This window comes from Micromys minutus (genome assembly GCF_963924665.1).
Source record: "Micromys minutus genome assembly, chromosome: 13".
In the NCBI taxonomy this organism is placed as follows: domain Eukaryota; kingdom Metazoa; phylum Chordata; class Mammalia; order Rodentia; family Muridae; genus Micromys; species Micromys minutus.
The window spans coordinates 36,412,089-36,424,103 of NC_137982.1; the positions used below are offsets into that span (position 1 = coordinate 36,412,089).

General features: G+C 39.0%; 1 protein-coding gene across 1 annotated transcript in view; it reads left to right on the forward strand.

Moving 5' to 3' along the window:
• The first annotated feature begins 2,888 nt into the window (after nt 1–2,888).
• The window catches only part of GCA (grancalcin), a 30,698-nt gene continuing 21,571 nt past the window's right edge, over nt 2,889–12,015 (forward strand). Inside the window, exons 1-2 of the mRNA XM_080927285.1 lie at nt 2,889–3,029; nt 10,518–10,691. Coding sequence (XP_080783411.1) covers nt 3,003–3,029; nt 10,518–10,691 — 201 coding nt within the window. The 5' untranslated portion in view covers nt 2,889–3,002. The remainder of the gene's footprint in view (nt 3,030–10,517; nt 10,692–12,015) is intronic.

Sequence of the window (12,015 nt, forward strand, 5' to 3'; positions counted from 1 at the left end):
CTAGAGCATCTTGATCTGAAAATGCCCGTTTCCAGAACAATGAGAAATAAATTTCTCTTATTTTATCCACTAAGACTGTAACCCATTTCCATAGAAGTTGGGCTGACAGAGCTTCTGTGTGTGTGTAATCGCTCAAGTGCTACGTAGATTTGAATGTCCCCAGAATTACTTTACATACATGATAGTCTCAATCCACTAAGCAAGAGTGCTGTCTTCCTTACTGGTTATTTTTATGGGCAATAATGTCAAAATCTCAATAATTTTGTAGATCACTTTCATTTCTATTACAAAATTAACAACTCGTTTTCATTTTAAGGCCATGTTTTAATGAGGTCCTCTATCCTTAAAAAACAAGGTTTTTCAAAATTTTTTAATTTTAATTTTAATTTTTTGTTTTATTTAGTTATTTATTGCCTCTTCTTATAGTTTGCCTCTTCTTATAGGTGCTATATCGGAAGAGGAGAATAACAATTCATTAAGAGGTTATCACTGTAATGTTACCAGCTAAACTGTCACTCCAAGCAGCCTAAACTCAACAATATACCTGCCATAGTATATTTTTGTTTTCAAAGATGCTCACACCTGATATTCCAGTATTGACTACTGACTTGGCCTCATCCAAAATAAATGGCTCTTTTGCAATCTTCAGAGCAGGAAATCCAAAACAACCAGCAATAAACCCTGTATTTCTCTCCCTTTTTCTCCCTCGCACCCCCCCCCCTTCCTTTTCACTCTAGTAAGACAGAAAAATGAAAGTCCATGCCTGATGTAGTCCTGTATTGAAGAATAACACTTTACAACTCACAGTGTCTGTTAATGGTGTTCAATCTACACAGAAAGCTGTGTTGCTGAACAGTGAACAGCTTAGGAAAAGCGAAGCATGTGATTTAAGGCATACACACGCACATTTAGTGAATATGCATATCTAGTAAAGTTACCAAACAATATGGAATATTCTTCGTAACATTATAAATATTAATTCGATGGTATTGTGGAATATTCCATAATTATCTGGAACAGTCTCCATAAGACACTACTTCCTATACAATGCTAACTGGTCATAAAGATGTTATTACTATTTAAAACACCTGTGGGCTAAAGTGAAACTTTCACAACAGAGCTTATAATCCTGCCACATCTGTACCTTAAATTTTGGATTTAGAAAGCCTGCTATAGGCTGTGGATTTGAAAACCTTTTCTGTATCTCCCTCTACCTCTTTTTCTCTAAGGGAGTTACATTGTCAGCATTTGGTATTTTGTCCTACTTGCAAGCTAACAAGATTGCCAGTTTTTCATACAAGTTGGCGGAGGCATGGAATTCCTGGGTCAGAAACAAAGGGCTTCCTTGCTGAAAGTATAATAGGGGCCTGGGCAAAGCTCCCTTGGGCCAGGGGGAGCGTCCCTGAGAGCACTCAATTACATAAGCACTGGGGTTGCTATCAAACTGCAGGAAGTCCATGTATAGGAAAGCTTAGTCTCTTTAAAAGAGCTGTTAACAAAGAAGTCCAAAATTTGTCCTGGAGGAAAAACACTATCTTTGAAAATAGACATGTAGACATTTAACAGACCTATGGAGATCTGACTCCCAGCATACATAAAGGGAATGCTTCAATGAAATTACTTTGATAAAAAGAAGGTATAGAAGAATTCTGATCTTAAATTGGGATTAGTGTTGCAATGACAAACAACCCTTCCTAAGCACTTTGAATGTACAGCTTGTCAATCAAAACACAACTTGGCATAGATTTCCTCTGCTAATAGAATCACCGGGTACATACCGAGTCACACTCTCAGTCGTTTTGTCAAGCAGGTTTGTACTGCACTTCTCTTCTAGTAGGTCCCAACATTAGCTAAATAAGTAGCTAGTGTTGCAGAATTTATGCTTTCTCAATAGTAAGGTGGATATTAGCAACATGCTTCTTTCTGCCTTTTCTGATAAAATTGTTTCACAAGGTCCAGAATGTTCTTCCGGCTGTAGTGCAGCGGAGCAATTGTTAAATTACTCAGTGCTGCAAGGCTGATTTCCTCTGGTAATACTTAACATTCTTTGACGGTCCTTTTTTTTTTTTTTTTTTAATGTTAGGACTTCCTTTTCTTTTTCAGAAAGAAATCAAAATGGTATTCCTTTTGTTTATAAGTTCTAAAGCTGCCCTGTTTTTCTGAATTCTACACTTGGAGAAACAAAATTCATGAATTTCAGAGAAAATCTGGCTTGTCGTTCCTTTTTGCCAAATGATAAAATCCAAGATGTTCTTTTGATGTTTATAATCAGATATCACATATTAAGATTTTTCTCAAAGGTTGAATTACTGGTAAAGTTACTAAATAATATGGAGGACGCATGTAAGCAATATTCTAAAAAAAATAGAAGTGTATTCTTATGCAGTATTGGGGACATACAGATATTTTAAAATCTATTCAAACATCAAATTCAACTCGATATTTTTTATTTGCTACTTTTTGACCACCATTTTTCTACAAAACTACAGATAACATTTCTCACATCAGGCATCAAATGTGGCATAGCTACGGTCAGGGTTTCAAAGCTCTGATGCTGCATCCACACTACGTAGAACCGTGAGCAACTACAAAGTTGCAACTCTCTAATCCAAAGAATGTACCGAGAAGTTAAAAGAAGTCATCACCTGGTGGGTTTGGGGTTTCTATGGAGAAAAGAAACTCTAGGAGTTGACGGGCCTGGAGAAGCTGTCCTCAGAGGGTGGGGAAATAACTGTGGAGTTTTCTGGTAAGAACTTGAAAGAACCAGTAGGAAAGATGGACTGAAATCCATGAGACAGGCTGCAGCCAATCACAGGTGAGATGGGCGGGGCTTGCTCGGTCAGGGGCGGGCTTGCGGTCGGGGGCGGGACTCCGGGCGGAGCCGGCTCGCCCGAGCGGAGGTGCGCCGCACAGCGCTCGGACCTTCCGCACCTGTCGCACACCCTTGTGCAGCAGCGCTGACGCTGACTTACTGGTGACGCGTGACTTTCGATCGCCCGGTCATGGCCTACCCGGGATACAGTGGGGCGGTAAGTCCTCACTAGATGTTGGCGACCCTACGGGCCGCATCATGACCCTGTGGCCCTGGCAGTGACCCCTGTCTGGTACCAGGCGACGCCCCGACTCTCTGAGGTGCTAAGAAGCTGGGGCTGGGCGGAGCCCCGTGCTCCGGGGAGAACCGAGAGCTGGCGTCTGGTCCAGAGCCTCAAGAAACGTCCTTGTCCAACCGGTGTTGTGAAGTGTTTGTGTTTTCTAGATTTTGTTTTTAGAATGGAGGAGCAAAAGACCACGTCTTATTGCAGTTACCTTTTGTGATTTATTCCTTCAACTTAAGTAGCATTTCTGTCTTCCTCCTGAGTTGGTTTTTTATTTGTTTTTATAACCATATCTTGTCTTTTTAGTTGCTTATGAAAAAAAAAATGGGAGAAGTACTTTCAGTGCCTGCTAAACTTTTTTATAGTACCAAGCGCGACCTGATTTTCTAGACTTCGATTTGGAGGGGAATGGCTGTTCCCACTTCTGTAATGTCATCCTCAGTACCTGAGAGTTACATGTAATTATTGCGACCTGTGGTAGACAAACCCCTCTTTCGGAAGAAGCTAAACTTTCACTCCCCTTGTCAATGATCTGCACAGCGAGGTGGGCTATCAAGTGGGGCTGTGCAGTGGTCACAAATTTCCTAGGCCTATTGCTATTTGTGGTTCACTGAAAAGAGAAATTAATGTTTTGTTACAGATAGGAATAGACTTTGGCATGTTGCTTATGGACTTCAAAAAATAATTCCTACCCGGGGAGTAAGTGATTAATTTTAAAAGTAATTTTTAGTACTAGGCCTTCTCCTTCAGCACACACATTACTAAAACTGGTTTGCTTGTAGTTACTTGCTTGAATTCTAGCTAGACTCATGCATTTTCCAATATACACCCCTCATCAGTCCTTTAAAGGTACTGAGAATGTCCTTAAGGTAATGCTATTAGTCCGCCTTTTAATACTCGTTATATTTAAAATAAGAAAGTGTTTTCTGCTAGGAAATACACCTTATTACCTAAGGTACTTCATTTCTTTAATGATTATCAAGGGTAGCTGAGTTTAGTTGTTTAGTAGTTAAGTTGGTAGAGTGCTTGCTTGGCAGGCAGACTTAAGGGCCTGGGTTGGATCCTCAGAACCACATAAACTGGGCTGTTAGCTTGGCCTGAAATCCCAGCACTTGAGAGGTGGGGGCAGGGATACCAGGAGTTCAAGGTCATTCTCAGTTTGAGGCTAATCTGAGCTTCGTGAGACCTTGTATAAATTAGTAAACAAGGAATCAAACCCAGCTAGAACCAGCTGAGCGTGGTAGCTCACTTTGTCACCTAACACTTGGTAGGCCAAGGCAGAATTGTTGAGAGTTCAAGGCCAGCCTGTGTCTGCAATGGGATCTAGGCTATTCTCAGGCACAGTACAAAGTCTTGTCCCTCAAATGTACAAAGACTAAAATAAAATAAGAATCCTCAAATATTTCATTATTTCTGTACTAATAAAATTGTATGTGATCTAAGGGATTTTTTTCTTATTTTGGTCATAAGAAAAAAACCAAAATAAATAAACATACATATTGTAGTGTAAGTGTGAGAAGAACATTTGTTTTTGGTAAATTTTAACCATTAAATACACATAAATGTAAGGGACCCAAATCGTTACAATTTTTATATATTTTCATTTGGGGAAACTGTTTCTTCAAGTAAAGATACTAGACCACTACCTCTAAAGTTTCAGTTCTCTTCTTAATGAATAAGTACACTTGTATATGAAATTTATTTTAAACACACAAACATATGAGTTCTCCATTGAACTAAAAAATTAATTTGTTTTATAAACATGTTTATATAAGCATATTTAACTGATAATCCACAGAAGAAAGTATATTACTTGGTGAAAATATGGTGAACATCTGAAATAGTTTTTATTGCACAGTCAAGAACTATAATTTTTTCTGTCTTTGCCTTTCATTTCTTAGTTGCTTCTTATACATTTGATAATTATAAACACAGATTTACCCCAAACCCATTTCTGAGGTTGAGTGCCAGGAAAAGCAAATGTCCAAATAGTTATGTTGACATGGTTTTAATTTTTAAAAGTTGTTTAAAATACAGTGCCCAACAAAATGGGGCAGTGGTTCAAACCAACCAAGCAACCAAAATAACCCAAGCAGAATCATATAATTATATGTAACAATTATTCATCATATGAGAGGTTTATTTTACGGTTGTATTTAGGATATAGTTGCTCTGTGAGTTTCTTCCATAAAATATACAGAATGGACTTAAATGAACACTACTACCAAAAATGAGAGTACTTCATAGGGAGCACACAGTTACCGTTTTGCTTGTCCTAAAAGTGGAGAGAAAAATAAAATAGTATCAAGTAGTACACACCTACCTCACACAATACCCACAGTACCAATGGCGTCTGTACAGCTTCTTTTCCTAAGTGTATGGCTACCTAGCAACAAAGGAAGGCTGATACTAAACGGAATGGCACTGAACAGAACTGTTGGAGACTAGTTCCCCATGTGCAGAGAAAATGCTTGTAGTTCAGCAGGCATAGAGCACACAGTGCGATGATAGTCCAGACACACAGATACTGCAGAACGCTATCCACAAGGAGGGTCAATGTATAAAACCACAGCACATCGTTAAATAACACTGATACACACATACACTGAAGTCTTTAAAGAAAGGTGTTCATCTGTATCATTGCACACACACACAATTGTAGATTCATGTATAGAATGAGCATTTAGGTGGAATTTGTCATATTTCTCAAGTTAAATTTCTGCAACTTGCAGGAAAGAAAAAAAAAAAAAAAAAAAAAAAAGGAAAACAGAAAAGCCCGCTTTCCTTGTTGCAAGTTAAGGAAACATGTTTATACCAGGAAATGTCACAATTCCTCCATCCTAAGGATCCACTTCAGACATTTTGTTCTATGGTTCATCTGATGAATAAAATTAATGGAACTTTCCATTTCTGAGTGTGTATTTTTAGTTTGCTAGTTGTTTGAACAAATAAACAAAGAAGTATCTTTTAATTAGTTTTTTCAAAATATTTAAGAAAGGATTTAAATTCCAGATCTGACCAATTAAACAGCAAATCAAAACAATAAAAAAATTCAGGGGTTTACTTTAACTATAAATATATTAAAATAAAAATTCTGACTTCAAACTAAGAAAAGATTCTATCCTCAGGGTCCATTCTTTTATAAAGATTTGGCAGTTGATAAGGAAAAAATGTATGTATAGTTGCAAAAAAGGGCGGGGCATTTTTCTAACAGCAACATATCTAACTGTTCTTTGTCCCTTAAATTCAGTAACTTCATAAATTGCTTTCAACATTTTAAATAGACTGGACTATCAGATCACACAACAGAAAAACACCAACCAAAATGTAGCAAAGAAAACTTGTAAGTGCTGTCTTCTTTACATTTTCATTTATTCATTTTACATCCTGTTTACTGCTCCTCCTTACAGTCATCCCTTCCCCTAATTCTTACCCCCAACCCTCCTTTCCTCTGGGAGAGTGGAGGTTCCACCTGTGTGTATACCCCACCCTGGCACATCAAGTCTCTGTGGGGCTGGGTGCATCCTTTCCCACCGAGGCCATACAATGCAGCTCAGGAAGAAGAATATGTCCCACAGACAGTCAGCAGCTTTTGGGTTAGCCCCCACTCCAGTTGTTTGGGATCTACCTGAAGAGCAGGCTGCACATCTGCATATGTGTGCATGGTGGGGGCGGGGCATAGGCTTTTATTTTAATGGCTAAAGAAGTATTAATGGTTGATTCCTCTATTAGCAGAAACAACTAAAACAATATTTATAAATCTGTTCTTATACAAATACGCACATAAATATATAGAGAATGTAGATATGAAAGACTGATTGATTATACAGTCTGCTTTTGAAAGGTGTGTTGGTTCAGGGGTTTGTTTCTGGTCATGATCCAATGTGGCTTCTACATCTGTAAGAACTGAATAGTAAAAGAAGATGGTCCAGCAACAATTTGAAGTGGAAGGTGACTGAGGGGATAGTACTCAATACTTATGATTGAAAGTTTGCTGCAGAGAGCCAGCTCAAAGGGAAGGCTGTGCGGGTTGTGTTTGTCATTCAAATGTAGTCCCAGGTTCTCCAGGGTACTAGATTTTTCAGGAAGATGAGTAGCAGGTCTTTTCTGAGGATGACAGGATTGACAAGTGATTAGGTGATCAATTGTCGCCAGGAAGAGTGGTCCACTGCTTGTGGTCAAAAACAATTTTTGTAAATCCTTAAGATAAGTAATTTCATTGGTCAAGGGTTCTGATTTGTTCTCTTCTAGACCCAATTCTCTAAAGTTCCTAAGGTTTCCAAAATTGTGGGGAAGCATCTTTGGATGATTGTTTGACAATACTAGAACCTCGTGCAAGACAAGTTCAGACACATCCCCTGAGATAACTGTTCCCAAATCTAAAAGAAGCGATGTTAACTGACTGCCTTCATATTCAACTTAATTAATTTACTCTTTACTTAAGGAGAGTATTCCAAAATGAGTTCTTGTTGATTTGACTGTGTTTTATGCGGAGGGAATAAATTGTGGAAAACTGAGATGAACCCACTGGATATAGTTGGGAGTGATTTCTAGATAAGGTCTAGCTACTCAGTTTTATAAGATAGAGTAAGTCTCTTTAGTGTAGAAATGTCATTATTATTTTTTTAAGTTCAAATTCTTAGATTTTCACCATTTTGCGAATGATCTGGGTATTCCTGACCGTCTATTGTATCTCAAGCCAAGATGGTTTAAGCTGAACAGATTTCCTATTGTATGTAGGAAATCTATTTGTTCATTGTGTTTCCTGTCAAGATTGGTTATCTGGGTGCAGTTTTCAATCTCCTTTGGAAAGTATTCAAGTTGATTGTGAGCTACATCCAGCATAAAGAAGCTACATAACTTGCCAATTTCAACTATTAGTTTAGGATTTTGTTCTCTTGAGAGCTGAGTTGATGAGGTTAGGCAGGTTTTTCATGTCCTTTTCCAATGGTATAAAGTGGGGAGCAAATCAAACTTACTGCCTTGAAGGAATCCTTCTTAGTGTATTATGCTGTAAGTCAAGCATCCACAGCTTCTTCAAGAATCAAGCAAACTGGTCAGTGAACTTCCACTGGAAGCCACGTGTCAGAAGATTTACTAGACAGCTCATCCCTGCTGGTGGAGCTTGTAATTTGTTGCTGTATTAATAAAGCTCTGTTAATCGGGGCAGCCCTTTGATTGGTGGTGGCAGTGTATGTGTAGATAAATCCTTTGGATGCTTCCTCCAGGCAATTGTAAAGCTCCTCAATGGCCGAATGGTTGTTTTATGTCCCAGGTGCTGGATTTAGCTGTTTGATGATATTGTCCACCAAAAAGGCCACCCCTGGCTGGCAGCACTGAAATACTCCTTTCCACTTTTCTTTTTGGCTTTAGATTCTGCTCCTTTGTTTTCTCCAAACCTCTAGAGGCTTTTGTCTCTTTTTCTCTTTCCTTCGTGGATTGTACTTGGAATCTTTCTTTGTAGTTTTTTTTTTTTTTTTGTTTGTTTTTTGTTTTTTGCCTGATGACTCAACCTGAATACTATGTGAACTTCTTTTATTTGTGAGAAATCCAGATTGGAAGATGAAGAGACAAAGATATTAAAGCAAGCGAGCCTTATCGATGACTCAGTGGTTCAGACCGTTGGTTGCTCTTCCAGGAGATCAGCATTAGATTCTCAGCACCCACAAGGATGCTCTCAGAGTGCTCCCAATCATCTATAATTCCAGTTCCAAAGTATCCAATGCTCACTCTGACCTCTTCAAGCACTGCATGTGTCGTACCAGCATACAAGCAGGCAAAAACCACATAAAATAAAAATAAATCTTAAAAAAGAAGTGTTGGCACAAGGAAGGACTCATCTTGGAGACACACCCGTAATTGTTGGGCGTTTTATCTCAACTCGCTATGATTGATTCTAGTAACTCATTCCAAAGGGTACAGTGGTGCCAGGGTCACAGACTCCTGTCCCCTTCCTGATTGCATTTCCCACAGTTCCTTTGCTTCCTCCCTGCCTTCTGCTTTACCACAGCCCAGAGTCACCTGAGCAGGTTCCTCAGTCACAGGTCTGCTTCTCCTTCATTCTTTCCATTCTTTTCTTTCTGCCCTCTGGCAATCTTTGCTGCTCCAGCTGCAAAGACTCAGGGCAAAACATCTCTTGCTCAAAATTGAATAATAGCCTCAACGCTTCTTCCTTCTCCGGACTCAGAAAAATGCAATGTAATATGATTTTCTAAGTATTCAACTTTATTTCAAGTAAAAAGACCATAGACTGTGGCCTTAACAAAAGTTAAAAGTGTGTGGGCAGTGTCAGTAGTCAGACTGTGTTTGAACACCTGGCCCATTCCAGAATCCTTGAAGTTTCAGATCCTTAAAGAGAGAAAGGACAGACATTTTGTATCTCACAGAGAGATGAAAATCATCACAAAAGGTGGAAGTACTTAGGCTGCACTAACGCCCCCAGTGATTGCTAGCAGTCCACCATGTTTTCGTTTTGTAGATTTTCAGGCTGTTTTGGAAGAGGACTTTGATTCGAATCATATTTTTATTTTCTCCTAGTCACTATACTTTTTGTGGAAAAAAACATTTCATACAGTGAAGAGTGCTTCAGCTCTGTGATTCTAGCTCTGATTTCCCATGTTGAGGTTATGGTTTCAACTAAGACCATATCTGGAAATAGACTTATTAGTTTGTTACAGGTGAAACCCCAAGGTTTTGCTTTCTGTTTTTGTCTGTTTCGTTTCCCTTAAAATCACACTTAAATTCTTCTTTTTAAGAAGTTGTTCTTAACCTGTGCATTACAACTTTCTTGAGGGTCAAATGATTTTTTTTCACTGGGGTGGCCTAAGACCATCCAAAATCAACATTTATTTATATAACAATTTATAATGGTAGCAAAGTTACAGTTTTGTGGTTGCAGTGAAAATAATTCTATTGTTCCATGTCATCTCAACCTGAGGATCTCTGTATTGGAATATCACAGTATTAGGAAGGCTTGGAACCACAGCTTTAAAGTTCTTAGGAGTTACAGGCTTAGGGGAAGGATGGCTCAGTGGTTAAGAGCACATACTGCTCATGTAAAGGACCCAAGTTCAGTTCTTAGGCAGCTCACTTGTAACTATAGCTCTAGAGGATCAAATATCTTTTGTCTTCTGTAGGTATCTGCGCTCACATGCCCAACCCTCTCCCTTACACATACTCCCATAATTAGAGGCTTGAAACTACTCTTTTATAGTTATGTTTACATGTCAAGCAACATGCTGATGAACTGTGTTTTACTACAGGGCTTCTGTTATCTTGAAGTTTAAGCATTAGTAGTGAATATGTTTGCAAGATTTGGTTACTGGATTTTTAGTTTTCAGGTGACTTCTAATAAATGATTTCCTTTAAGCCAAGTTTTGTAGCGTAACTTTTTGTCACTAACCTCTTCTTTTCATTCAACAGTTTGGAAACTTCAGTGGTCAGATTCCAGGGATGCAAATGCAAATGGGCCAGCCAATGCCAGGGGCAGGTCCCAATATGTTCTCTGGTGGTTACCCTGGATACCTTACATACTCTGACAGTTACTCCCCTGCCGATGACTCCATGTGGACTTATTTCACGGCTGTTGCTGGGCAGGTGAGGTGATAAATCTTTTATCAAGTACTAGTCAATAAATGATCACTATCCAATGTATCATGTAAAATGTCTATAAAGTTTATGTCTTAAACTTATGTAGAATAATGCTGTTCTTATCAATGCTGAGGGTAGTCAAAACTGCTTTATTTTTGAAATCCTATTGATTGCTCTAGACAGTTTCACATGTGAATAAAGTACATTCTTACCTCTTCCCATTATTGTCCCATCTTCCTTCCAAGTCCCCTTCCCATAGGCATGACCTTCATGGTTGTTACTGTTATTTGTTGGTTGGTTGGTTCTTGAGACCCACTGAATTAATTGAGATGGACAGTTTCATTGTGAGAAGCCTGTAAGTACGAAGGCTAGTATATTGCTCACTTAACTGAAAGGGGCCACATTCTCAAGGCTGGGGAATTTGATTTTTCTGACAGTTTGCTTTCTGTGGTGAGTGGATGTGGTTTGTCCCTTTCAAGCTCATGATAAAGTGTAATTGCAAATGTGTTGGTATTGAGCAACAGCAGAGTCCTAAGAGGTAGTTGGAGCATAAGGGTTCCATCCTGTGGCTTCCTCCCAGTGGTGTGAAAGCCATCACCTCCCCTCGTTCTTGGACATGTGCTTTTATTCTTCAAACACTACCTGGTCTTTAATGTTCCTCTGCTACTCACAGAAAAGCAGGTGGCCCTCTCCAGAAACAACCAGACCCTTCCTGGCTTCCAAAACTGTGAGCCAAAATATGTTTTTTTTTTTTTTTTTAATTTATAAATGTGTCTCCTTCAGGTATATGGTTATAGCCACATATAGTGGCATATATGGCATAGTTATACCCCAAATTAAATATTTACTAGTTGTTTTCTCTGAAATTATGTTTATTTTTAAATTGTGCATGTGTGTCTGTGTTTCTGTGTGCTTGTGTGCCTGTGTGTGGACATGAATGATGATGCCCATGAAGTCTGGAGGCTTCTGATCAACTAGAGTTAAAAGTCACAGGTAGGTGTAAGCCAGTTGACCGGGTTCTGGAAATCAAACTATGGTCTCTGCATCAGCTTCGACTTCCAGCTTCCTGCTGTGTTTGAGTTTTTGTACAGACTTCATGATGAACAGTGAAATGGAAGTGGAAGCCAAAGAAACTCTGGCCTCAACTTGCTCTAGTCATGTTGCACCATCACAGCAGTAGACTGTGTGTGTGTGTGTGTGTGTGTGTGTGTGAGAGAGAGAGAGAGAGAGAGAGAGAGAGAGAGAGAGAGAGAGAGAGAGAGAGTCTTATTTATACATGCACACATATAAACGTTGTGCACCAGTTTTTATGTCTAACAATTATTGGGGT